The following is a 27,545-nucleotide window of genomic DNA, read 5'->3' on the forward strand; positions in this document are numbered from 1 at the left end:
CGCTGTCCCGGTCTCCAGGCCAGCTACCGCGTGGTTCCTACTGCGTGACCTCTTTCTCGAGTTCGGTAAGATGCCGTTTTCAAAGTTAAATTCATGCACAATCTTCCAGAAACACCCCGTTGAGGGCAGATCATGGTTCCTCCGGGCGGGGAGTGGGAGGGTCACAGGTGCCCACACGACCGGAGAAGACGGGCTCCAGACCACCTACCAAGGTTCTGACACACACTTTACACACTTACAAGAGCAACGGCCCGAAATCTGTGAATCCGCAGATGGAAACAGGCCCGAGCAGCCCCGGCCACCCGGCCCGAGGCGGGGGGGCAAGTCAACCCTCACTCCGCTCCCCTGCTCCAAAGGGCGCATCTGGTGCAGAAACCTGGACCTCCCCACGGACTCGGCTGCGTCTGTGACGCTCCCCCCCCACAAAGCCTCACCCGCTCACGTGTGTGTTGTGTGTTGGCATTCACGCTGCAGCAGAGGCAACAGGGTTCACGCCACCATCTGGCTCTGACAGTTTGCACAGGCGGCCACCAGGGCGGAAGTGTGGCAAAGGTCATCGGACCCCTGGGAAGAGACCCCCGGACCTCTAACCCTGAGGGTGACTTCAGATGCAGGGCAGAGATTTTCCACAAGGACCAGGAATCACGTCCCCAGGCGATACGGCTCCCTTGACAGCCTGCACCCCCAGCAGCGACGTTCACCCCAACGCTGTGCTCCCTGGGAAACGCTGCTGGGGCCCGGCCCGCCTGCGGTGACGTCAGATGATGATGCAAACCCACGCCGCGGCCAGAGAGAATAACGGCACGCTAACTCTGGGGAGAGCATCGGGAGCTTTAAGGAGCCGAAAAACGGAGGGGACGTTTAAAAACGGAGCAGTGGAAGCAAAGGCAGTTTCCTTTTTCCACCCAGAGAAAAGCCGTGGGAATCTGAGGGGAGGCAGAGCCAGGCTGGGCTGGTCTGTGGTCCTGGGGTAATTCCCAGGTCAAGGGGTTTGTTCACTTTCCAAAGCTGATCAAGCCCCAATCCCAGCGGAGGAGGAACTCTGCTTTCTTTGCGAAGGCGGCGGCAGACCTATGTTTTTCCCCGTCTTTGGTCTACAGATAAACCTAAGACTGCTTTCGGCGTTTCCTCAGAGCAAAACTGCACCAGAGTCACAGGGCTCACCTCCCGCTAGTGGGCGCCTGGCACGCGGGGCAGCTCCCGTGTGGCACGAGTCCCTTCACCCACAGCCCCTCCCAACCCAGAGGGGGGCCGGCGACAGGTGGAGGAGGCCTGGGGCGGCCCTTCAACATCGGATGGCCGACCTCTGCCCAACTCCCCCCAGCCTGCGTGTCCGCCACCGGGAAGGGAAGGAAGCAGGACTGAGGAGCCCAGGTCAGCGCCTAACCCTGCCCTGACCCCCCCAGAGGGGGACCGAGGGGCTGTGCCCCGCTGGCTGCAGTAAACCCGGGCATGGGACCCCCACGGACCCCCACAGACCCTCAGAGCGAGAGCCCAGCGTGCACTCACTCCTCAGAGCCGAGGACCTAGCAACCCCTCCCCCACGTCTCCCCACCCCTGGGGAATAAAGCCCCCAGCCCCCCAAACCAGTCAGACGGAAACACCGATGCCACAGGATAGAGCGAGCTTGGGTCAGGGGGTGAAACTATGAACTAGGTAGGGGCCGGCACGACCTGTTTGTAAATAAAGCTTTATCGGGACACTGGCGAGCGTCGGTGTCTCCGTGCTGTGTAGGGCTGCCTGCACCACGGCAAACACTTCCGACACGAACCGAGCGGCCCTCAGAGGTGAAAATCCTTACTGTCTGACCCTCTGAGAGAAGGTGCAGGCCCCTGGTAGGAGAAATAAGGAGGGCTCGTGCGGCCTCACCGAAGCTCGGGCAGTGACCTCAGCACATCGCGCCTTAACGGTCCGCCCGGTGACCGAGAGGCAAAGCTCTACCCCTCCCCTACTTCACACGCGGGAGGCCGGGGCCCTGCAAGGCTAAAGGACTCCCTCGGGGTCACGGTCGCTGTCGACGAGACCTGACGTCACACGACGCTGGGGCACCGAGACCCCAGGCTCAGAACCCCCGCTTGCAGGTGCCTCTCCCACACCACGGGGGCCGTCGCACCCCCCCCCCCCCCCGAGGGAACGGTCCCGGGAGGAAGGAGAAGCCGCTCGGGGGACAGAGGAAAAGAAGAACTCGTGGTGAACGGCAAGGAGGGGAGGCAGGAGGCAAGGCCGGTGAGCCCCGCAGGACCGGGCAGGTCGAAGATGGCAGAGAGGTGCCGGCAAGAGGCGGAAGCTTCCGGAGCGGGAGACACTGCAGAACATACCCACCCGTGGCTGGGGCCTGGAGGCTCGGCCCGGGGACGCGGGGGCCGAGCAGGGGCAGGCGTCCTCACACGGGAGAGGGACACACAACCGCTCAGGAGGCCACCTGCGCACGGAGCGGAGAGGAGCGGAGCAAAGCAAAGCAGGAGAGGCCACCGCCGCGAAGCGGCCGCAGGACGCCGGCGGGAGCGCGTTCCCGCCAGGAAAACGTAAAAGTCATGCGAACAAAAGCTGGCAGGCAGAGGGGGCGGCGGCTCCTTCCACAGCCCCAGCCCCAGGCGTCTCGCGAGGTCCTGCCAAGAGACACCGGCGCAATTGAGAATGTTCTAGAGAATACAAGAGAAAACTCAAAAATCCGGCGAGGACGGCGCAAGAAGCGTACGGAACGGATATTGGTGAAAACTCCCAGAAGAACCATCCACAAACCAAATCTGAAAGCACATTAGCAACAATGCACGACGTGGCCTTGTCCCCCAGGGAGTCAAGCAAACGTCAACCCCACGTGTACCTCGTGACGGCACAGCTCAGGGGCTTAGTAACGGCTGCGTCCCGACATGACGGGGACACTGACACGCTCTTTCTCCCTTTTACTTTTATTCTTCATTTTTAAAATGTTTATTTATTGTGTGTGGGGCGGGGAGGGGCAGAGAGAGACTCCCAAGAAGGCTCCCAGGTCAGCACGGAGCCCGACGCGGGGCTCAAACTCACAAAACAGGAGGTCACGACCTCAGCTGAACTGACTCAGGTTGCTTTTCAACCGACTGAGCCACCCGGGCACCCACGGCCACGTTCTTTCTGGACGGTAAACTAGAAACAAGGCCACTATCCCTGCTGGTTACTGGCCTGTCCGGAACCTTCATGCAACTCCTGGGGCTGGGAGCCTGAAAACTGTAGCCCAGGTTCCCGGGGGAGGCCCTGGAGGAGACCAGGTGACAGTCGTCCAAGCGTCAGGAGGGGACGGCTCCGGCAGGCGAGGCACCCCTTCTGCAGATGCAGAGCCCGGTGTGATGGCCGCAGGTGGGGACACCGGCCTCTGCTGTCTCCCACCTCCCCAGCCTCTTGCGGGAGCAGGTATCTGTGTGACACTCGTCAGGTGGCTTGGTGCCACTTTTCCCACAGCAGCTGCCGATGCGCTCACAGTGCAAACATCAGAACACTCCCACGAGGTCGGGAAGAGGCCAGGCTCGCCCACTGCCACGCGCCGCCCACGCGAGGCAGCACGGGCCGCGTCATCAGAGAAAGAGGTGAACCGACGCGTGGACGGGAAGCGAGGGGCGGCCTCCCGTCTACCAGCGTTCTAACCACACGTCTGAAAAGCCAGGAGGGCGCGAAGCTTAGCCGGCCGCTCTGCGGGGAGGAAAGAACTCGGGCCGGAACGACACCAGGGAGTGGAGACTCCGCACGGAGAAAACTGTACCCACGTCAAAAAGCAAACAGCAGAAAGGAAAAAATAAGACGCAAAAGTGTGACAGTGAAAATCCAGGGCGCTGGGGGTCCGCTGAGTTGTCTCCCCCACCTGGCGTTTCTCTGCATTTTAAGACTGCACAGGGGCACCTGGAGGGCTCAGTCGGGAGAGAGTGTGGCTCTTGATCTCGGGGTCGTGAGTTCAAGCCCCACATGGAGATGGCTTAAATAACTAAATAAATAGAAAAATAAAATTGCATAAAGTTTTTAAAAGAAGCTACTCTTTTCTGTGGCCTCTGAGGTCACAGTCTGTCCTGACAATTTCCTGGACACGAGGAGCCCTGGGTTCGACTGAGCCCGAGTGAGAACTGTCCTGGGCCAGGATGACTTGGCCTCATGGCCTCATCCGAGTCAGGTCCCCGGGTGCTGAGGGGACAGTCCCAGGATGCCGCAGAGCATGGCCTGTGCCCAGGCTCCTCTGTCCTCAAGCACACGGCGATAACGTGCCTGCCCCCAACTTGTCCTGGCCCCAAAGCGACCGGTCACCTCTGGATGAGGCAGACACAACCACCCGCTTGCACACAAGAGCAGTGTATGGTCCCCGGTGGCGGGAGGGCTCGGCGCTGAGGCCCTGGGGACGGATGCTGGTCCCTGAGGGCCCCTCACCGTTCGGGGCTTCGAGACGGTCCATCAACACTGCCCTCGATGTTTCCAAAAGCAGTGCCGTCTACCTGGGCTTGTGAAGGTAAAGCGGAGAGCCCCCCAAAACCTCCTGCAGGTGGGACTGAACGACCCTCCCCCCACTGCGCCCTCCCTGCTGGGGGGTCCAGGGCCCAGGCAGTCCCACCCTGGGAACCGAGTCAGGGCCAAATCTTAACCCTTTCGGACGGTCCAGGTACAAAAGGAGCAAATGCATCGATGGCTCTGCCCCTGCCCCCCCCCCCCCCCCCCCACCACGTGGCACCTGCTTCTTTAATTCCAGGCTCACGTTAAATCATGACTCTGACAAGCGTATTGTAATTTGAATGCGCGGTGGCTCACGCGCTCACAGGGGAGGTGCCCATGCTCCTGCCCTGCTCACGGCCTCCCTCTGATCCCACGGCCCCGAGGCAGCCTGGTTTTCCCCCAGCCCCCAGGGACACGGTTTGCCTCTGCTCAGCCGCCTCTCGCCTCGCCAACCATCCCCCGGCCGCCACCGTGTGCACAACCACGTGATGCACGGGAGCTCTCCCCCACTCTCGGGGCTGCTTGGGGATCCCGCCTGGCATCGGGCAACACGCTTCATCCCCAGCTCCGCTCTGAGCCTTCCCTTCAGGCCTCCGTGTGCCCACAGGGCCTTTGCTCATGCCCTGACCCCACGCTGCCAACCCTCCCGGGGACTGGGCTTCGGGCTTCCCCAGCACAACACCACCTCGCTGGGAATTGCCGTCGCCTCGGTTTCCCCGGAGCCTAAATGGTTGCGCACAGCTTCGGGACGGCCCCTTACATCTACAAGTCTCCTGCTCCTTCCTGACACACACCAGCTCGCCTGGGACCCATCCCTGCCACCCGCCCCGCGGAGAGGTGCTAGGGCCGAGCTCCAGCCCCCTCCTCACCCCCGCTCTCAGGGCCTTCCCGGGCCGTTGCTCACGCACTGCGGTCCCTCCTCGAGCCGGGGCCATTACTGAGTCCCGGCTGACATCTCTCCAGAGCTGAAGGCAAGTATTCGAGTGCAGTTTATAAAGAGCACACAGAATAACACTGGCTAAGTGGCATTTACTACCTAGACACCACTTTGAACCAAGAGCAATTCACTCGAGTGTCTAGGTCGGCGGAGAGCGCACGAGGCTCTTCCCTAAACAAACAAGGGTGGAACAGCCTCCTTCTGTTTCCGAGCGAGCACGCCCCCCACGCAGAGTGAGAGTATGACGATAAACCGAGGCACAAGGAACAGCCAGTTAACTGCGAACGGCGTAACGGCAGCGTGCTCGTCTGAGATCTGAGATCCCGCGAAGTGAGAAAAGTGTCCCCAGACTACAACTTCATGGGGGGGCTGCTAAAAATAGCCACGTTAGCCCATTTTTCCTGGAACGGCTCAAACAGAAGCAACTCCTGTTGAGGCAATTTTGCAGTTGATTTTGGCCGCTCGCTGGAAGACGGGCGGTCGGTGCAGCGCTGACGTGGTCCCTCCGCGACGCAGGTGTTTATTTTGTATCACGACACGACTGCACTTGTTTCGTGACGTTCGCGGCGATATTGCTGCCGAGCCGTAAAACTTGGGGTTTCCGCATAGCCACGAGCACGGACGCGGCCGCCCCGAGAGGCAGCCACAGCTCCGGTGGCTGATCATCCTGTGGTGTCTGCGGGCACTGCTGCCCCCAAGGGTCCTGTCCCCGCGGCCGCCCCCACCCTGCACGCTGGGGCCTCGGCACGGCTCCTGACTTCAGTCCCTGGGGGGGTCCTGCTGGCGGGAGGGTTTGTGGGCACAGTGCTCACAGACATCCGACCGCAACAGGGAGGCTGCTTGTCCCTCGGGGCCCCGACACCCCGCTGGCGGTGCCTCTGTTCAAAGGCACAGCACCCACGTGGAGAGAGGCCCTCAAAGGGGCCCACATCCATGCATAGGTGGCCACGAGCTGGGCCCGTGGCGACGGCTCTGTGTCCTACTAATCCCACAGAAGCCCCACGAGGCAGCAGCCCTGCAGCCCCATTCCCAGAGGACACTGGGGCACAGAGAGGCGACCCCGTGCGAGGTCGCACCGCCAACAGCAGGCCTGGGCCTCCAGGCAGAAAACCGGGGGCTGCGTGCACGAGTCCTCCCAGCTCTCTGCTCTAGGGGGTCTCTCGGCGAATCGGGGTGACCTCCCAACTGTGTAAGCGGCTTTGCCAAGGCCGACTTGCGAGGCAGCCCGTCTGCCGGAAGGACCCCCGGGCCCCCGGGCCCGGAACCAGGCGGTTCTCCCCTCGTGAGTCCGCATCTCTGCCGTGGATGGCTCAGGTGCGCGCGGGAACTGGAGCTCTCCTCCGAGCCGGCTGTGACACCTGTGACCCCGGCTGATGTGTGAGTCGCGTTCTCTTATCCCCATACCAGGGACTTGATTGTACCTTTACAAAACATGCTTTAAACTCCACGCCTGCCTACGAGGGGCCAGGTGTTAACCAAGTGCTCAGGACACAAAACCGCCCAGCACCACTGCTGCCCCGGAGCCAGAGCCAGTCGGGGAGGCAGGTACGTGAACACAGCTCAGGACAGACGCCCCAGCCCAGGCAGCCAAGCATTTGGTGCTTCCAGACAGACTGACAGATCCTGTGAAAGTGAGAGACAAACCTGTCGTGCACGTTAATTATTGCCCCCTGCCCCCGAACACTGTAAACAGATCTTCTAAATGTCCGTTGGAAAAGCGGTGGGGCATGAGGTTGTGTCACAGGGGTCACAGAGACACCGAACGGACAAGCAGTCCACCTGGGCACATGACACGCCAGGCCATCTCCGGGGGCAGCGAGGGCTGTGCTCCAGGCAAAAATGGGAGTGAAGTTGGAAGTCTGGCCTCCCACATCCACATCCCCGCGGTTCGTACAGGGAAATTAACCAAAACACAAGTCTTTTGGGATCTCGCCATTCGGGAAGGATACTGTTGGGATGGGCTGTCTTCCCCTGGGCGTGTTCCATGATTCCCAGAGGCTGCGGCCAGCCTAAAAGGACACATGGAGGGAATGTACCGAAACACAGTAAAGGGAATCTGTGACTGCCGGGCGTTTCCAGAAGCTCTCGGGCAGGAGGGGAGGTGGGAGGGGCTGGGACCACCTGGCAAAGTGGCAAAGGGACGGGGCGGGGGAGGGGGGGGAGCCAGGGAGGAGCCCGGATCGTATCGCACAAGCAACTGGGAAAGTAGCCAGAGAAGCTTCGAGGCAGGAGAAAGACAGTCTGGATCTGTGTTTTCCAAACATGGCTTGAGCGCGACGTGGGGGAACAGAGACCCGAGGCCCCAAAGAGGCCGGGGCTCAGGCTGGAGAGAACAGAGGAATCTGCGACACACTGAGGAGGTGCGATCAGTGAGACCCAGGGAGGGAACAAGGGCAAGGTCATTTATCCCAGGTGCTTTGGACACACAGGTGGCAGCCAGTCCAGGTGGGCCAGGGGACTGAAGGTCAGAAGGGAGTTGCGGGTGGACGTGGGACTGTAGGAGTCGCCGGCCTGACTTACAGCTGAGCTGAGTTACCTCGAGCGGGACAGACGCTGTCGTCCTCAGAAAGGCCTGCTTGCAAGGCTGGCCCTCGGCTGACTTGCCCGGTAGCAGCTCCTGCCACCGATCAGGGAGGGCGGCCCCGCTGGGCACCGACCGTATGCTTTCTGCTCAACACCTGCTCGCCTTCCGGCAGCCCAGAGTTCTGCTCTGTGCCAGGTGGAGGGCGCCCCTTTGTCAGCCCCCAGCAGACACCCCAAGCTGTCACAGTTCCTTGCTGGACGAGCACGGGCATCCTGTGTGACTGCCCTTAGAATCTCCCGCCTGCTTTTCTCCTGACTTGGCCCCAGGCGTCTCTTTCCTTTGCCAGTTTTGCTTTATACCCGTTCACAGCAAGAAATCTTCACCTTGAGTCCTACTGTGTGCCGGTCCCATGAGTTCTCCCACTAAATCACTGAACCTGGGGGTGGTCTGGAAGACCCCGACACAGAATGTGGTCAATAATTTTTCAAATAAACAAACTGGGTGAGTTCAAGTCAACTGGCTGAAAAGAATTCTAAATATATATTGACTATCCTAGACCAGTAGTTTTCAAGCCTTTTGTTTTAGTTTAACTTTTTTTTTTTTTTTTCACAGAGAGAGCGAGTGAGCACGAGTGGGGTTGGGGCGGAGGGAGAGGGAGAATCTTAAGCAGCCTCCGCGCCGTGCAGCCCGATGCAGGGCTTGATCTCATGACTGTGAGATCATGACCTGAGCTGAAATCAAGAGTCGGCTGCTCAACCAACTGAGCCACCCAGGCCTTTTAAAACAGTAGGATTCCTATACACCTAAGTTTATGAGTGAAGCCGTTGGTATTTATTTATTTATTCTGCTTGTCGGTAAGAGCTATGAGCACAGAAACCCACCTCCTGCCCACAGTGGCATCCCAACACCTGACCCAACGCCTATACGCCTAGACTCAACTCAGTGGGATGTTTTCGTCAAATATTTTATAAATGCAGTGAAATAATTTAGGTTCAAATGCATGAAATTTACTTAATATGACACCAGCTAATGAGAATAACAAAGCTAGTCTGATGAGCCAAAGAAGAAGCCCCATGCTTGCAATTCAGAGAACCTCACATACGATAGTGAAAACCTTATGCCAACTCAGTTTCCACGTAGTTCAATTCAGGAAGCAGCACTCTTAGAAACATGCTCGTTTTCTTACCGACTTGTTGTCTGGAAGCAGGAATGTAAGCCGACCAGGAAAGGGTTGCTGGATGCCTGCTCAAACACATGCTTCTCTGTCTGCACCCAGTCAATATCCTGAAATAGAAACCAGGGTGTGTTAATGAGGCTCCCAAACACCCTTCATCCTGGAGAAGGGGGGCAAGAGAGACGTGTCTCTCACCTCTGCTTGTAAGAAGACAGTGCACACAGGAAAGGAAAATGCCCACTAAGAAATGTATCACCATCACCATCCCCACCATCCCCACCATCAGCACCATGACACCTCCATCACCACATCCCTGCCTCCACCACCAGCTCCGTGCTGGCCTCTGGGTTGCAGGCTCTCCATGCACTGCCTCAAGTGCTCCCCACGGCAGCCTTGGCACGTGGGTATTATCATCTCCGCTTAAGACGCGAGGAAACAGGATGGCTGCTTAAGCAGATTCCCCAGTATCCCATCCCATGGCTCGCACCAGCTCCCGCCACAGGCTATCTGCCTCCCAGTCCACGCTGGAACTGGGGGGAAAGCTGCAAAGTCAAGTTACTCTAGAGCCACAATGATTCCACAGCACTGATTCCATTCCAACCCCAAAAGCAGAGGTAGATGAGGTTCCCAAACTTCCAGGTTAAACCTCTCCTCCTAGGGGTTGAGAAAGCGAGAGGGACAGGAATGTGTCCAGAGTGGCGCCGCCTGTCCCTGAAGGTTTTTGCAAACAAAAGAGTGCACTCTTCAGTGGACCAACGACCATGTCGGCTTCGTCCTCCTTGGGCTCAGTCTGGAGCCCCCTCTCTCCCCCAGAAGACCCCCTGTGCACACCGGCTGCAGACCTGACGTCCATGCAGAGCGCTCCCAGCCCACCTCTCCCTGAGCTCCAGACTCGCTCGGGCGATGGGTGCTGGGTAGCCGCAGCGGGCATCTCGCACTGCAGAGGAGGCCTCCCGCAGCGCCCGACCAGCCTGGCCATCCGTGCTCCAAAGGGGCCTGGGTCCCCAGGTGCTCAGGCGAAAACCCTCGTGAGTGGCCGAGACTCCCCTCCCCCCCCCCCCCCCCCCCAGAGTCCAGCCGCCAGGGTCTCCCACTCCACTGCTGCCAGGCTCCCGAGTTTCCAGGGCCTGGAAACTTCCCCACTCGTACTCTCTGTTCTGAGTCAGAAGCCTGACATGGGGGTGGGCCAAGGGGGGGGGGTGGGGCTCTTGACTCTCCCGTGCCTCCGTCACCACATCGGCTTCCCTGGGTGTCTGTGCTGCTTCTGTCTGTCTGTCTCTTTCTCTAGGACACCTCTCATTGCATTCAGGGCCCACCCACACAATCCAGGATGATCTCCCCAAGATCCTCAACCTAAATACATCTGCCAGGACCCCATTTCCAGATTCACAGGCTCCAGGGATTAGGATGCAGACGTATCTTTTCAGGGGTCGCCATTCAGCCCACTGCGGTGCCCCTACGCCTGATGTCCACAGCCCAGACTCACGGTCACGGACACCGGGGTCTCCCTCAGACGCAGACACGCACACAGGCAGCCATGTGACACGAAGTCTTGCACACACACAGACACGCCCATGACACGGGCAGACACGTAGCGACACGCCCGTGGCACACGTGGACGTGCACACACGCTCACACACATTCAGCTCCCACTCACTGACTCCCAGAGTCCCGCTCTTCTCGAGAGACCACCTAAAAGTCCCACCGCTACACCTTGGGCCACAGGGGATGATCTGAAAACGCCAAGCATGAACCAAAGCAGTAAGTCTCTCCTGACCTTTTCTTTCAATTCTACAAACTTGACCTCACACATTCCACTAACTTTCCAGTTGGCCAGGGTGCTGGGAGGGGGCGTCTGGAGTCATCCTGCAGTGCTGCTGGCCAGCAGTGAAGGTGGTAGCAAGCCGCCGCTTCTCTGAGCCGCAGTCTCCTCACCTGTGAGCTTAGCACTCAAGGGCCAGTTGGGCAGTCCGTGCACTGCACGAATGCACCCTGCTGGCAGAGCAAGTAAAAGCTCCAGTTCAGCCCCCCTTCTCCCTCCAAACCACGAGTCGGGGCCCGGGCAGGGCAGCCTTCCTGGGTGCTCTGGCCCCACACGCACCGAGCCGCCTGCTGCGCTACAGGGCTGGGAGTCCCAGGACCACTGCTACCTGTGAGCCAAAGACGTGGAACCCGCACTCAAGTGCGAGGGAAAAAGACCCAACGTCCACGAAGCCAAGAGGCCCACGGAGGGAGTCACCACGGGAATGCAAAGCACACTGCCGTCTCACACCTGCCGGGACAGCGGTAATCGAAAAACAGGAAGCAGCAGTTCCTGGAAAGGGTGCGCAGAAAGCGGGAGCCTCACGCGTGGCTGGTGGGAACGGGAAATGCTGCGTCTGCCGTGGGACCGCTTGGTGACTCCTCGAATAGCTAAGCACCAGGAACCCTGGCGCCCCGGCGCCCCCGCTCCCGGGAAGACCCCCAAAGGCCTGGACGCAGGGCCAGGAGCAGATGCCCGTACGTGGACACTCACGGCGGCACGAATGACAGTCGCCAAAAGGTGGAAGCAATCCCGGTCGCTACCAACAGGTGAGCACATAGACCACGTGTGGTCTGCTCACCAAACGGAGTCTTGCTCAGGCATAAGAGGCAATGCAGTTCTGACTACACGCAAGGGCCAGAGACAGGAGGCCGATGGGTGGTGCGGGGGGCGGGCGCAACGGCCGGCGGGCGCGGGGCTTCCTTCTGGGGGTGCCAACGGCCCGGAACGAGACGGCGGGGACGAGGCACCGAGTATACACAAACGTGTACTTGGACGTGGCCGCAGCGGTGAATTTTGCCACGAGTGTCTTGCTCCCCTTGACGGGACAAAGCCCAGGAGCCCGAAGGTCCCCGCGAAGGAGGCGCGAGCCCGCGCCGGCCCTCACCTCGTCGTCATGGACCAGCTCCTTCTTCACCACCTTCATGGCGTACATCTGGTCGTTCTTCTTCAGCCGCACCAGGAGCACCTTGGCGTAGCTCCCGCGCCCAATGACCCGAATCAGGTCAAAGTCCTGCAGCCCGAGCCCCTGAGATATCTTGATTCCATCCATCCCGTCGATAACCGGCTTGAGGTCCTGAGGACGAGACAGAACGTGGGAAAGGGCGGGACCCCTCCCCCCTCCCCGCGGAGGGTGACGGGTCCCTGCACGTGGCCTGGAGCTCAGGGCACGATTCTGCTCACGGGCCGCAACTCTGTGCCCCGAAGACCACCCCAGTCCCGCCACTCCGAAAGCCCGTCATTTCTGCAGACCGTGGCCCAGTCGCCAGCCACAGGCGGCCCTCTGTGGGCACGTGGCTGACGGGGGCCGGCCTCCCCAGGACAGGCTTCCCCGGGGGCTACAGAGCAGAACTAGCTGAGATCTGCAAAGGCCCGAGTTCGGACTCCTGGAAATACACAATGAAAGAGAAAGGTGATCCGATTAAAAACAGAAGCCTCCCTCCTAAGAACTGTCTCTGGCAAGGGTATCTGTAGGGGAAGCAGGGGGTAACTAAGTGCTCCTGACTCATCCCAGACGGGGCATGACCAGCAAGGAAAGTCAGGAAGTCTGGGCGCCATTTATCAGGTACTCTGGGAGAGCTGTGGTCCCAGCAAGGCAGAGCTGTCCTGAGGTTTTGTGGACGGAGGCTGCGAACTGGAGTCTGTGTGACTTCTCCTCACTCACTGGAATCATCTGATGCCCCACCGACCGCCCGGAGCCAGCCACACACAGGGCCGAGCCGAAACTCTCAGTCCAAAGCCGGGGTGGAACACAAAAGGGCAGCAGCAGGCTTCCCGGGACAGAAGGAGTAAATCGTGACCCTGGGATTTATACTGACAAATATGTTGGTCTCGGCCCCATTCCTGGCACAGAGTTCCCAACACCCCTGGAGCTCCCTACCTCACAGAAAAGGCATTCTTTTAATGTTAATGAGACAACTTTTGAGAAGCCCAGGCCACCTAAAGATGGGGGTGATTACCAACCCCTGCTTATTATAGAGCGTCAGAACTCAGCCTCACCCCCTGACCTCCGGGGAGGGGAGAGGGGCCGGGGTTGGGCCCGTTCTCCAATGGCCAAGGACTCATCAGTCACGCCCCTGTTACGAAGTCTCCACACAAACCCAAAAGGACCACGTCTGGAGAGCTTCTGGTTGGTGACACGGGGAGCTGGCCTGGATGGAGCACGGACACCCCGCCCCCTTCCCCCAGCCCTGGCCCCGTGCACCTCCTCCATCCGGCTGTTCCTGAGCGATCTACTCTTATCACAAACCAGGCATCCAGGAAGCAAAATATTTCCCTGAGTCCTGTGAGCTGCTTTAGCAAATTAACTGAACCCAAGGAAAGGGTCGTGGGAACCCCGATTTACAGCTGGTTGGTCAGAAGCACACGCAGGTGGCCACCGGGATGCGTGAACGGTATCTGAGCCCTTCCCTTTGGGGTCTGACACTAGCTCCAGGTAGAGGGGGGTCAGATTTGTAGGACACCTGGTCAGGGTCCCCCAAGACTTGGAGAATTGCTCGGTGGTGTGGAAACGGTACAACAGACAAATCAAGGGAGGGTCTGATGCACATAAAATCCGACAAAAGTTGCAGCTCAAGAGCTGTAAGCCCTGGGCCCACTCTGCTGTCTGGACAGAGAGGGGGCACTGGGGAGACTGACCCTGCAGCAGGTGTTGCCACATCTGCGCCCCAAAGAGCCTCTGGGGGATTCATAAAAGGACGTGCCCCAGCAAGACTGAGCCATGACAGGCCAGCAGCCTGTTTTCTGCAGGCAGGTTCTGGGCCGGCGCCCACCCACTCCTCACTGCCCCCCAACACACTGACTTCGCCACACTGCATACCCCGTCCCCCAAAGCCAGAGGCCCCGTGCCCCACGCGGGCAGTGCCAACATCCTGCTGCTTCCTGAGGTACCAATTTCCCAGTGACGGGAACGCCTGTCCTGTGACAGGAGACAGGAGAAAACGCAACGTTTGAACCTTAGGAGTGAGGGGAGAACAACTCACTAGCAAATTCGGCAAGAATCTATCAATCTACCTCTGACCCTGGACCGCCCAGCCATAAACACGCCCGAAACAGGACAAAGGGCAAGAACAATCCAGGGTGATTCCTCCACGTGGACCCCGGGAGACAATAAAAAGCTAGCGACCCCACCCGCCAGGGACCAGCTCTCCCTCCTTTTCTCAAAGCCGAAGAGCATGGGGGCTCCCTTGTGGGGGCGGGGATGGCCTGTGCCACCCTGGACCGATGCGGAAAGAGCCCCGCCACTGATTGGTGTCGTGGAAAGCTTCCTGTGTGTGCCAGGAGTGATCATTACCCAAACTGGACAGAAGAGGATTCTGAGGTCAGAGAGGTCCCCTGACCCAGGCTCACACCAGCCCGCGGCCTGGGCTCACACAGGCCCGGCCAATGACACCTCATCCCCCAGTTCCCCGTCGCTGAGAGAACCATGCAGTGAACGCTGCACCCTCACGCCTGCGACTGAGCAGTGGCTCCTGTCAGCCGCACACGCTCGCTCTCTGTCCACCTAATGCTCTGGAGATCCCTTCTGCGCGAAATGCTAGAACCTCCGTGGGACTCCATCCTGAAGCCCTGAGTGAACATCACCCTAGATGTCCGCAGACCACTCCCTCGCTTACGGTGAGGTTAGACAGGTTAGCATTCCCAAGCCTGTCTAGTTCCTATTTAAATTTCCATAACTGCCCCAGAAACGAGCTAATGAACTTATAAAAAAAAATTGGAAACACTAACGAGCCATCTCATTTACTCACCTCAGAATCATCTTTAATGTTGTCATGTTTCCGGCTTGAAGAAATATAAGCAACTAGTGAAGAGAGAAAGAAAAAACAGGGCATTCTAGGCATTGTCAGGAATGTAGCCTGACACACAGGGGAACCCAGGGCCCCTCGATCCTCTGGAGACACCGGTGGCCCAGGCCAAATCTGCAGCATTCAGGGCGAATCACGGAGTGGCCACAGCTGACCGCACAGTCATAAGAAAATGCAGCTTCCTGGTCCCACCCAGACCTGCTGACTCTACACCTCTGTGGGTGGAGCCCGGGAACCTGCATTTGTGACACATGTTCTCAGCGATTCATGTGGAAGTAACTTCAAGAAGACTGTGGTATTTAGCTTTCCAGACACTGTTCTTAGAGTGTGCAGATGGATAGGTGGGCAGGCGGGCAGAAGAGGGGATGGTGGATGGATAGATGGATGGATGGGGTGGGTGGGTGGGTGGGTGGATGGATGGATGGACGGACGGACAGAAGGAAGGAAGGAAGGAAGGAAGGAAGGAAGGAAGGAAGGAAGGAAGGATGGAAGGATGGATAGGTGGGTGGGTGGACTGGCGGACTGATGGATAGTTGGATGGATGGAAGGATGGGTGGATGGATGGGTGGTAGATGGATGGTGGGTGGGTGGGTGGACAGATGAGTAGATGGATGGATGGATGGATGGATGGGTGGATGGGTGGATGGATAGACTGATGGATGGTTGGATGGATGGACGGAAGGATGGATGGACAGAAGGATGGACAGATGGATAAGTGGATGGATAGGTAGGGGGGGTGGATGGATGGATGGTGAGTGGATAGATGAGTGGACAGGTAGACAGATGAATAGGTGGGTGGATGGGTAGATGGACAGATAAGTGGATGGATGGTTGGATGGGTAGGTAGGTGGGTGGGTGGGTGGGTGAGTGTGTGGGTTGTTGTCTGCTTTGTGTGAGCCGTTGTGCTAAATGCTTTATCTTCTGTGGTCTCATTTCATCCTTCAAGGACTCTCAGGGTGCAGAGCTCACATTCACCACTCGAGGGCAGGGACACTTCCAAGCTCTCATAATAATCCACAGACTTTGGGAGCTCAGAGCTAAGCTATCAGTCCAACTAGTATTCAAAATCATTCTCCGAATGCTTCTTACTATTAAACAAAAGTCTCTCCCCCACCCAAACCCCCACGAAATCCTACAGAAGCTCAAGAACCACCTTGACAGCAGGCCTTTCCACGGATGGAGACCAGCTCGACGCAGCAGCCTGCCCAGGGTGGGTGCCACCGTAAACAACTTCTAGAACTCCCACGGTCGGTGCCGAGGGAAAACGCCCACCCCGACTCCTATGGCAGCCACTCACAGAGATGTGCGTGCCCACAGAAGGCCACCCCACCCTGCCATCTCTGCCCAGGATGAGGAAGGCCCTGGGGACATCCCCAGCCCCGCAGTGAGGTGTGGTCAGAATGGCGGGCAAGCAGGGATTCCGGGGCGGAGAGCCCGGGCTCCACGAGTGGGAAGAAAGCAGCCCCTACTTCCATCGGTGTTCTCAGAAGGAAGGTCCACGTTGTCCTTGTCGTCTACTGCAGGTTCTTGGGAAGGCATGACAGAATCCTGCGAAGACATGAGCATTACAAAGTGACCGGTCAGGTGTCACAGTGTAGCTTCTGGAGATACCGTGTGACTTTCTAGGATCACCTCTTCTGGTATACACATTGTAGCGTGTGTGACAATACATGTTACACAAGTGTACCTGGTAACATTGTTGCCCTGGAGGTGGAGAGACCCACATAGAAATTTCCTGATTCCACAGGTAGGGTGATCACTCAGCACCTCACACTGTGACCTTTCCAGCAGGTGCTTTAAAAAGCAGGGCATCCGTTCATAGTGCTTGGTAGTCTCCCTTGCCCCCACGGCTGCATCAGAGTCCCAGGAGGCTGAGGTCACCCCTGCCACAGCCCCCTATTGGCGGACACCGGGCTCCAGGCATTGGCATCGTTCGGCCCCCGACTGACTACATCTGTGGGGCTGGCCTCGTTTCTTAGGCCGACGCGGACCTACGGGACCCCACATCCCAGGGCTCAGCAACATCGGGGTGCAACAAGGTCTGGACTCTGCTCTTGTCCCATCAGGGGTGACGGCCAGAGGCCCAGGAGCACAAGCAAGCCTGGACGCTCAGTAAGGATACGAACAGCATCTCAAAGGGCTGGGAGCTCCGACTCCAGGATCGCGGGCTGGCGGTGAGGGTCACACGGCGCAGGTCCTGGCGTGCTGAGTGTCATGGCGCTTTCCCCTCTGCTCTGCTCGAGAGCTGCTTCGTGCCTGGGGTCCACACAAGCCTTCCCTGCCCCGCACCTTCGTGCCAGAGTGGCAGCGGGCACCGGAGGCCCCCCGCCACGAGTGCTAGGGGTCACAGGGCTCGGAAGAGGGGCCCCGTCCCAGCCCCTCCTCTTGCCTCGCTGGCGGCAGGACCCTATTTGGACAGAGGGGGACTGAGGGCCGCCAGGGTCAGTGTGGGCAGTGGGCTCGAGGCTGCCCCCCCCCCCCGCGGGCCCCCGGGGCCCAATCTGGGCCACACTCACCATATGCCTTTTGCAGGTCAGCGGGACGAGCACGTGGCAGCGTTTATGGACCAGCAGCTTGCAGTTGATGCATCTGTAGCCCTGCCCCGCGAGGCCCCATATCCTCTCGCTGCACCGGCCGCAGTACGCTCTCTGCAAGGACAGCGGCCGTCACGCCGAGGGCCTGGGCGCCCCTGAGGCCCGCGCCTCATGCAGGGGACCCAGCTCAGCACTGGGGCACGCTGCACCTTCCCTGATGTCCCGAACGATGATGGGAGCTAGACAAGAGGTGGCCCAACCAGTGGGTCACGTCGGGCACCAGGCTCTGCCCAAGCTCCGAGCCCCCTGCTTGGGTCCGCTCCCAGGCCGGGGGAACCATGGGGTCCCGCTCCGGCAGGGGTGACAAGACCCCTCCCCGGGCAAGGCCCCCCTTGCTTGCAGGGACCGGAGGGGATTCCAGCCCTTGCCGGGTCGTGTGCCGAACAGGGTGGCGCCCCGTCTGGTGCAGTGACCCAGGCTGAGGGGGGCGCGGGGGGCATCCACACACCTCCCCCGCACGGCCACAGAGAGACTAACTCTGCCCGGCATTACGTGTCGTGTGTTGGCCGCTAGGGGCAGCCTGCGATTGCTTGGGTTTTTGGTAGTTTTAAAGATTTTTCCGCGGTCAATCTTCGTTCTTCAAGCTCTAAGTAGCTGAAATTAATGGCAATCGTCAGCTGGTTTGGTGATGTTTTCCTCACGTTGGGCTATTGAAAGGGCACGAAGATGAGTGTGTTCAGAAACCCGGTCACACGCGTGGCCGCACGTCTGCCGGGTTCCCGCGACCGTCTTTCCTGGCTTGAACTCCTTGGCAGGCTTTAGCCTCTTTTGCCGTTTTTAACAAATTCCCTTCTTTTGAGAGAGTCTCTGCTCCTGGAGACAACCGTGAAGGACCACACTGTACTGTAGTTCATTCACGACGGCTGATGGAATCCTCTGATGGGTGGACTCGGGCGGGGGCCGGGGGGGGGGGGCGCGGATCGGGGTGACACGGACAGGCCGTGGGCCTGTGCTCAGGGCCACGGGCACAAGAAGCCGACTCCTCACCAGCGAAGCACCCAGCTCGGAAACCAGGGCCTGAGGGGGCTGGTCCTGGTACACAGGTGCCCCAACCACGTTTGCTAAGGTTAAGCAAACACACACTCACACACCCCGCGTCATTTTAACTCCGGAAACAGGAAAGAGAAGAATTTATTCCGAGTCCTCCGTGTTGCCTAAAGCGTCTGTCCCACGAGCTGGCAGGCACAGAGGGTGGGCCCGGCGGGGAATGGCCTGGACGGGGCGCAGTGGACGGCCGCGGGGGCCACGGTCTCAAGCCGGGTAAAAGCCCAGCTTCGCATTCAAAGGAGGAGCTTCAGGTATGAAGATGGGTTTCACTCTCTTCTGCGCGTGTGTCTGTCAAACACCATTTATGAAGCCATGAAACAAAAGCACCTTCTTACGTAACCCACCAACACGAGCAGCCTTCCCATTGTCACCCCTGAACAACCTAATCTGCAACGCTTGGCTCGCGGATAGGGGCAAACTCACAGCCGACCGGTGCCTTTGCGAGGTAACACATTCCTTCCCAGAGGTGAGCAGGGGCCGGGCCGGGCCAGCCGCTGACCAGCAGCGGCGTGCCCTCACTTGTCCGGAGAGGCTATCGCACGTTGGCAAGGGCTCTTGATCTCAGACCTGTGTTTGACTGGTTAACACTTCAGGAGACATCACGAAGAAATAAATCAAAACCTAACCCCCGAGCCACGATTCTCTGAAATTCACATGAATTAATAAGTTAATGGGGTAAAAACATTTTAAGTCTCCTTACACACCACCGAACCTGGCCCTTGCTCGGATTTCGCATCATCCTTTCTAGTTTTGGGCCATATTGAGCTCATCTGAGGTCGGAGCCTTTGGTCTGGGTTTCTGCTGCTTCTTGCGGGGTGGGAAAGGCGGCTCCCGCCAGGCCCCAGACCTGCTCCTCTCGCGGCCTGATGGTTTAGCCAGTGGTAACTCCAATCCCTAGTCCAGGGGCAGGCCAATGAGGACCACCACCTGTCTTTTCCAAATAAAGTTTTACTGGAACAGGCCCTCACTCGTTTGTCGACCCACTGCCTGTGGCTAGTATACTATGACGGGGCGGTGGCTGCAACAGAGGCCTTGTGGCCCAGCGAGTCTAAGGTATCTACTCTCCGGCCCTCAACATGGATTTAACAGGAATTGCTTGCTAACCCCCGTTCTAGTCGCTGGGACCAAGAAGCTTAGGAGAAATCCTCGACGGGCATTTGCCAGAGATGCTCACGCCCCGGGGCTTCCCAGGGCGGGACTCTGACCATCAGTCGCATCCTGCAGAGGGGGCCTCGCCCTCGTGCCCCCCCATCCATGCCGCCCGTGTCTCCTGCTCCAGGACAGAGGTTTTCATTTCTTCTCCAGAAACTCGCTGGATCTCTCCCTTTGATTCACCAATGGAACCTTTTCTCATTGTTCTAGAAGAAACGTCATGTCGAAGGCAAATAACGATCCAGGCAGGTGCCTCGGGAAGATGGCCGGCGGTGTGACTGAGTTCACTCACTTTCCGCCCTTGAGTTGCCGAGGAGGACGGAGGAAATGACCTCCGGGGGCTTTTCGCCTGTAGGTCTTGCCGAGTCCTGTAGAACAAAGCGCGGGGCTCTGCAAACATCCTTTCAAGTGACAGGTGGAGTTGAAGTGCACAGCCCTGTGATTAACACGGTGAACGGCACGGAGCCAGCCGCCAGGGCTCAGGCAACGGGACGTCGAGCCAAGGACAGTCAGGCGGGAAACCAAAATTGTCACCAAATTGCGCACACATCTGCCTCCTCATCTGTGAACGACCAAACGATCTGAGTCGAGGGTCTTCGGACAGGCTCCCTTCTCCCTCCCCGTGTGTGGGGAAACCCACTCTGGGGCTCTGGGGACAGCTGAACATGTATAACAGGGTGGGAACGGGGAGGGGCAGGAGGGGCAGGCAGGGGAAAGCAGAGTCAGGGTCTGCACCCTGCAATCAGAGAAATGGGGTTTTCTCCTAAAATCTGCAGGGGGGCGGGGGACAAGCCGGGCCCCGGCCTGTCTTGCTGGCTGGGTGGGCTTCGTCTTGGACCGGTGAGTCAGCTGTGATGAAGAAACGGTGTTTCACCAGCAGTCAACATGGGAGAGCGGGACTCCTAGAACCTTCTGTGATATCCCGAAAGGTGGCTGGTCCCGTCTGGCCGAGACCCCTCTCTGTCCAGAACCAAGCTGGTGCCCAGATGTGCAGAAAGAGAAGCCTCCTGGCCCCAAAGCTGGCTGGTAAAATAAACACGGGGAGGGGGCGGCAGGTGCTTCGCACCCTGGGAGTTGGGATGTTTCCATTTCTTCACAAAATTTCCCGTCCACACCCAGTCAGTCGGCCCAGGGATGTGACAGGCGTCCATTATTCATGCAGCCACACCTCTGTCCTCAGGCACTGGCTTGCTGGTGATGCCTAACCTCCCCCAAGACACCCCACATTCCTTGGAGCCCGTGCTCTCCCGCCACCCACCTCGGTTCCCAGGGTCTTTCTCATTCCTCACAGACGTGCCCCATTCTTCTTGGTCCCTACACAGTGCCCTGGGTCTCCCCTGGCTGACCTTCCTCCAATCATCGGGGAACCCACGTTCAGAGCCCCAGTGACCAGAGCACTGCACCCAGTGGGGGGCAGCAGGTGCATATGTGACGGGGGCACAGAGGAGGAGCTGGATAGTCGTTCAAGCCAAGAGACAGAAAGTAAGACAGAGCACGTGCTCCGAGAGCATGGGGGCGGGCGCACCGGGCACAGCACTCAGCACGTGCAAAGGCCCTCAGGTGAGCACGCGTGTGGCTGCTGGAGCGGGCTGAATGGTGTCCCCGAATTCACATCCCCTTACAACCTCCAAATGAGGCCTCATTTTGAAAAAGAATTTCTGTAGAGGTACTTAGTTAAAATGAAGTCATAGTCGATCAGCTGGGGGCTAATCCCGACGGACGTCCTTACGAGAGAAGAGAGGCCATGTGAGGACAGAACAGACATCGGACTGCAGCAGCCACAAACCCAGGACCGCCACAGCCCCCGGGAGCTGGAAAAGGCTGGACGGATGGTCCACTAGAGCCATCAGAGGGAGCAGAGCCCTGCCCACGCCGCGGCTTGGGGCCTGTGGCTCCGCAACTGGGAGAGAAGGACTTGCTGCTTTAAGCCCCGTCTGTGGCGCGGGGATCCGGCGGCCCCGGGACGTGAAGGGCCTTGGCCAGTGAGGCACCTGCAGGCACCCCCTGCCCCCTCCCCCACTGTGAAGCGGACCAACCACAAAGCCACACAAACCACATCATTCCTGGAGAATGTGACAGCGTCCTGAAGAGGAACGATGGAAACGAAGGGCTGGGCAGCGGGCCCACCTGGGTGGCAGACGCGGGCCGTGAGGGGGCCCCGGGCACACAGGAGGTCCTCGCGGCCAAGAGCACGCGCTGCGGCTGGTGTCATCCCAGCAGAGCAACGCCGAGATGCACAGACTGCATCCGTCAAACAGCCACCACGTGCAGAAAAGGCCTGACCAGAGCCTCACCACGGCTCATTTCTGGAACCCGCTGGCACGGCCTCCGCGGCCCCGCCCACTCTCCGCGGAAGGGTCCTGCTCAGGCCGGGCCCCGCGTCGGCGGCACTCACCCTGTTAAAGCGCTTGGCCTGGAAGAGGTGGCCGTTGGCGCGGTGCAGCTTTCTCCATCTTCTGGCTCCGCGGCGGTAGACGGACTCTAGGGAGGATAGAAGACGGGTAAAGGACAGCCCCGCGGCCACCAGCGCCCCCCCCACACGAGGACAGGAGCCCGGTGGCCGTCAGCCCGCGGTGACGGCCGCTCCGTCCAGGGGCTGGCGCGACGGTGTGCCCGGCGGCCACCCTGGCAGGGAGGACAGCAGCCGGGCGGCCCCCGAGAGGGTCCGGCCAGAACGTCACTGGAGGCCAGCCCACTTCCAAGCCCTCCTCCTTGTTTTCCTTTCCACCCTCCTTCCTCCGGCGCGGAAACCAGGCCCCCTGTTCCACACTGGGATGTGGTTCAGAGGGGCCGTGAGCTCACGTCTCACCATCCACAGAGGGGCTGCGGCTGCCACGTGGAGTCCACGGTCAGCCAGAAACACAGCATTCGGCCGGGCGACCTGCCCACCCGGACACACAAGACCCCCTCCCGGTGTCCCCGGGCTGACACATCTCGGGGCAGAGGTGGGGCAGACAGGCCGGGCGCTCGTGCTGAGTCGAGCGTTACCCAACACGTCGCTTTCAAAACACACGTTCAATAATGTAAACTTGTAAGAAGGACACTGCTGATCAAAAATGCCAGAGCCAGTTGGGGAACTAGAACCGTTGGTTTTATTCTTCCCTAAAAATGCTCATAACTCGCTCCTTCCAAACACTCTGAGGCAAACGCTGGTACAAACAAAACACTCAGGATACAACGGGAAGCTTTGTGCTTTTATAAAGTTCCGCAGTGAAAGCCACTTTCATGAGCCGTGGAAGTGCCACGAATATACACCGATGTGGAAGCTGTAACGGAATGTTTTTAAAACAAGCAAATTAGCAGCTCTGGCTGGACGGCCACTCGGAGCCTGCCTCCCTCCCTTTAAGCGGGAGACCAAGAAACAAGAAGTCGGATTCCTCTGCGGCAGGAGCCCCACAGCCGGCGGGCAGCTGGGGCTTTGGCAGAGGCCCACGCGCTGCCCAAGGACCCCTCAAAGGTTTCCCGCCACAGGCTCTCAGCAATTCCCGGACAAGAGCAGGGCCTGGAGGGAGGTGGCACCAGCCTCCACCTTCCTGCTCTCCCCCTGCGAGTTCACACCTGGGCTTCAGGCCTGGAGTCCACAGGAGGCAGTACCACCCTCAGTCTATGTGTCCCTTGCCTTTAAGGAGTCCCCGGTGACCTCCAGGGCCTTTGCCCAGCTGACAAGGCATGCCCTGCCAGACCCAGCCCTTCCAGGCCACCTGCCTTGGTTTGAGGGATGCCTGGCTGGCGGCGGGTCGGTGCTGATGTCCACAGGTCTGGCTGTCCCCACGCATGGTGATCACATCCCCTGACCCTCCCTGGATGTGGCATTCACAACCCCCAGGTGTCCTGAAGAGAGAAAGCACTGAGTGACAGACACAGACCAGGGGACACAGAGATACAGAGGGAACTGAGCTGGCCTGATGGGGACACACCAGCACCAACACTCTGGGTTTCTTGATTCCGGCCCACTTGCCACACGGAAAATATGCCCTAAAATATGTCTAAAAATATGCCCAACTGGATATCCTTCAAATTTGGTTAAAGTCGGCCAAAATAAGACACACGAAGATGTCCTAGCAGAGGCTAAGGGGCATTAGGGAATGCACAGCAGGCAGGCACACTCACCGAGGGGACAAGACCAAGGGCTGCACGTGGCCCGCATAGGCCTCACTCCACACACAGCTCTGTCCCCTCAAAAGACTAGAACTTACACGAGGAGCAAAACGACAACAAATTCTATAAGGAAACGTAGGAGAAGATCTTACTAATATGAAGGCGAGAAAAACTCTGAAAACACAAAAGGCAGTAGAAAAAGGAGCAAGTGCACCTGAGTGCATCAAAACAAGCACGGATGTTCAGCCAGAGGCCACCAGGGAAGCCAAAGAGAATCAGCACACACACGTGGTGAGGCTTCGTGACTTAGGATGCACACACAAGTTCCATAAGTTAACAAAGGAAAAACATGAACAAAAGACAAGAACAGGCATTCCACAGAAGACAGACAGTGAATGAAAATGACCAGAAGCCCCACCTCGTGAGTAATCAGGGAAACCCAAAGGCACCTCGGTATCCTCGATGCCTGAGCGCTGGGCCCAGGTTAATCTCCCACAACCCTGACGTACAGCAACCTAGAAGCTGCTTATTCTCCGAGAGGGGGGGATAACATAGCACCGATATTTGTGGGGAGGAATATTTGCTTCCTCCATGACCTAGCGATTGCATTACTCCTTGATCAAAGCCCGAGAGAAACTGTCGCACACGAGCTGGGGGACATTCAAGCACGTCTGAAGATGCCCAGGGTCACAGACAAGAGGATGGTAAGTGGACGCGGTGAGCGTACGGCTGCACCACAGAGACCCGACTGGCGGTAACACCTGACTTGAGCCACCCGCAGCATGACAGATACATCTTCGAAAATCAAACTACCTAAAAAGTCAATAGAAAATGATATATTGATACATATATCAATATATCAATGGCTTTAGGAAACGGTGCCACTCTTACACAACCACAAAATAGACAAAATCAACAACAAATTGTTTTAGGATCCATAATCACGAGATGAAATTGTTCTACTAAGTGAAAGACCAATGCCAAGTTCAGGACAGTGTGGCCTCCGGGCGACAGGTCACGGGGGTGGGTACGGGTTAAGCTCTATCCTGGCTGGAGGCTATGGGCACAGCAATTTACAATCTCAGACTTGGGAGGAACGGTGCAGACCGCAGGCAGGCCCGGTGCCCCTCTGCTTGACATCGGACGAGTGTGTGGAGCCTTCGTTACCGCCAACGAGCTGACGCGTCAACTAAGGCACACGCTCTGCCCCGCTAACTTTTCCCTGACGCGCTGGTTCTGGCCCAGACAACACCCTCAATCCCACACGGCATGTCGTCCTTCCGCGGACCCGCTGGTGGTGGTGGTTTCTCAGCCGGCCCTGGTTTTCGCGACCTTGCTGGCCTTGAGGAGACCTTGCTGGCCTTGAGGAGCGCGGTCAGACTCGGGTGCCCGCCTGGGGGTTTAGCCTGGGGCTTCTCTCACGACTGGATTGGGATTAGCACCTCCTTAACTTCTGAACCAAACTGAGAGCCTTTTCCTGGAAAACCCAAATTCCCACAGTGGCAAACACCAAACAAAGCGCCCAACGCTTTCGAAGCTGAGTCTTTCCTGGAATGTTCCCCAAGTGCGGGGCCGGACGCAGCCGGATGGAACCCGCTCTGCCCTCCTGAGCCCCTGATCTCAGAGGTGACGATGGAGGCTGTGGGGGCCCAACGGTCCCCTCCCCTCGGAGGCCACGGCCACCGACCTCACGGGCCACCGGCTCGGGCAACGGTCGCGTTCGCAGGTAGGTCCTGGGTTTCTGCCCGGAAAGTCACGGCCCTTATTCCCGATCCGAAGTGACAGGCACGGTTCACAAAGGAAGAAAAGAGCACGTGTCCTCGGAGAGCACGTGCATGCAGAGGCGCGGCTGCTCAGGGGAGAACACGGGCCCCACGCCCCCACGGCTCGACCACCTCGTCCCCCTGATCCCAGTGCCCGCGGAGCCCGCCCACAGACGCGTGGGGGGCCCGCGCGAGGCACATGGAGCTCGCCCACAGTCCTGGTGGCCCCCAGGGTCCCGTCTCGGCTGTGCGGTCAGGGCCGAGCTCCGGGCTCGGGGTGTGCCCTCCAGGGCCCGTCCTGGGCGCCGCAGACGTGGCATCGCGGCAAAGCTGGGCCAGCTCCGGGCGGCGCTGGGCCCGCGTGGGCTGCCCCCACCCCCCACCTCAACTCCAACCCTCGGAGGAAGGGCTGCTCGCCTTTGAAATTCTATAATTAGGAGGCTGTGGGGAATTTTAACGAGCTCGGTTTCTATGGCAATCGAGCGTCTGGAGGGCGCCGACGAGAACGGCCGAGGAGCCGAGAGATACGCCCTGCGCCCGCAGACCCAGGGCATGGCGTGGGCCGTGCCGAATGTCCCGGCCCCTCTCGTCCCCGGGCAGCGGACCGCGGCCCCGCGCGGCGCCTCGGAACCGGGTGCGAGTGGCCGCACCACGTGGCACACGTCAGGGCACAGTGACCGGATGGCCCGATGCCCCCGGGGAGGGGGTCCCACGTTGGTGACGAGGCCCCAGGCGAGGCCGAGGTGGCTTCGGGCCGCGGGGTGGGAGGTGGCGTGAGGTCGACACCGGGGTCTCGGGGCAGAAGGGGCGCTGCTCCGTCAGGGAGAGCGACCTCCCCCGCGCCCCGGCTCTGTGCCCCCGAGGGCGGGGACCGCCGGGCTTGGTCTGTGACACAGAACAGCAATGACAAAGAGCATGTTTTGGGCTAAGACGTCTGAGATGCCCTGGTCGCTCGGTCATCCAGGACTGTGTGCAGAGCTGGTGTGAGGGGACGGAGGCGGGGGGCCGGCGGCCCTGCCGGGCCGTTCTCTGCGCCACATCGCCCGGCCGGCATCTGGGCTCACAGGACACTCCCCCCAGGTCACATCCCACTGAAAGGCTCCTACTGCGTCCTTCACGTGACCTTGTGTAATAGCAGCTTGGGGGTTCGGGCGGGATGTCAGCCCGGCTGTGGGGAAACTGTGGGGCTGCTGCACAGTCTGGAAGGTTCTGGGGGACGAACACACGGTCACCGTGCCAGGGGCTGGGGCCGCGGGGTGGGACAGGCACAGGACACAGACCTCGTGCACCTGAGGGGTGTCCCCGATCACAAGGCTGCCTCTCAGCATCTCCTTCCAGCTCAAGGTGTGGGTCAGAGGGTGCTGAGCCGTGGAAGGTGGGTGAGGAACCACAGGGACAGACGTGGCCATGGGAAAGGTCTTGGGACCACACAGCCGGGAACCACGTGATGAGGGAGGCGAGTGGCCTTCTCGGGTCACGTGAGCCGCAGTCCTTGTCCCCGCGGGAAGTGTCGTACCTGCCTGGCTTCTACCTGCACGGCAGGGGCCACCTCCTCCCCACAAGGATGCAGCACAGGACACGGCCTTGTGACAACAACACCACGAAAGGTCTAGGTAAGTACACGGAAAACACAGGTGCTTGACTGGCCCACATGGGAGCGAAGCCGCTGCCCGCATCTCCTCATCCCTGCAAGCAGTCAGCACCCTCGGGGGGCACTAGGGACACACACAAAGAGGACAGAAGACTGTCCTCCTGGAGCTGACGGCAAATGATGATAAACACCATGAATATTTAAACCAGGGGACGAGGGGACACGGAGGGGACAGCTGGGCAGTGACGTGCCATGGGGGGCGGCCCAGTAATCATGGGGTCAGCCCTCAGGACGGGTACCCGGACGTGCCCCGGGGCAAGGCTTCCTGGCCCATGGTGTGTGTGAGGCACTTGTCATCGTAAGTCCTGGGTGCCCTCGCTGGGAGCACACGGG

General features: G+C 59.4%; 1 protein-coding gene across 2 annotated transcripts in view; it reads right to left on the reverse strand.

Annotated features, from left to right (window-relative positions):
- PRKCZ (protein kinase C zeta) overlaps positions 1-27,545 on the reverse strand; it is a 97,950-nt gene that overhangs the window by 10,760 nt on the left and 59,645 nt on the right. For both annotated transcript variants that reach the window (XM_049618246.1, XM_049618247.1), the window contains exons 5-10: positions 22,096-22,181; positions 17,424-17,555; positions 16,377-16,455; positions 14,851-14,903; positions 11,991-12,179; positions 9,094-9,191 (exon numbers count right to left, since the gene is read on the reverse strand). In XM_049618246.1, the coding sequence (XP_049474203.1) occupies positions 9,094-9,191; positions 11,991-12,179; positions 14,851-14,903; positions 16,377-16,455; positions 17,424-17,555; positions 22,096-22,181 (637 nt within the window). The remainder of the gene's footprint in view (positions 1-9,093; positions 9,192-11,990; positions 12,180-14,850; positions 14,904-16,376; positions 16,456-17,423; positions 17,556-22,095; positions 22,182-27,545) is intronic.

Source organism: Panthera uncia, assembly GCF_023721935.1.
Source record: "Panthera uncia isolate 11264 chromosome C1 unlocalized genomic scaffold, Puncia_PCG_1.0 HiC_scaffold_4, whole genome shotgun sequence".
NCBI lineage: Eukaryota > Metazoa > Chordata > Mammalia > Carnivora > Felidae > Panthera > Panthera uncia.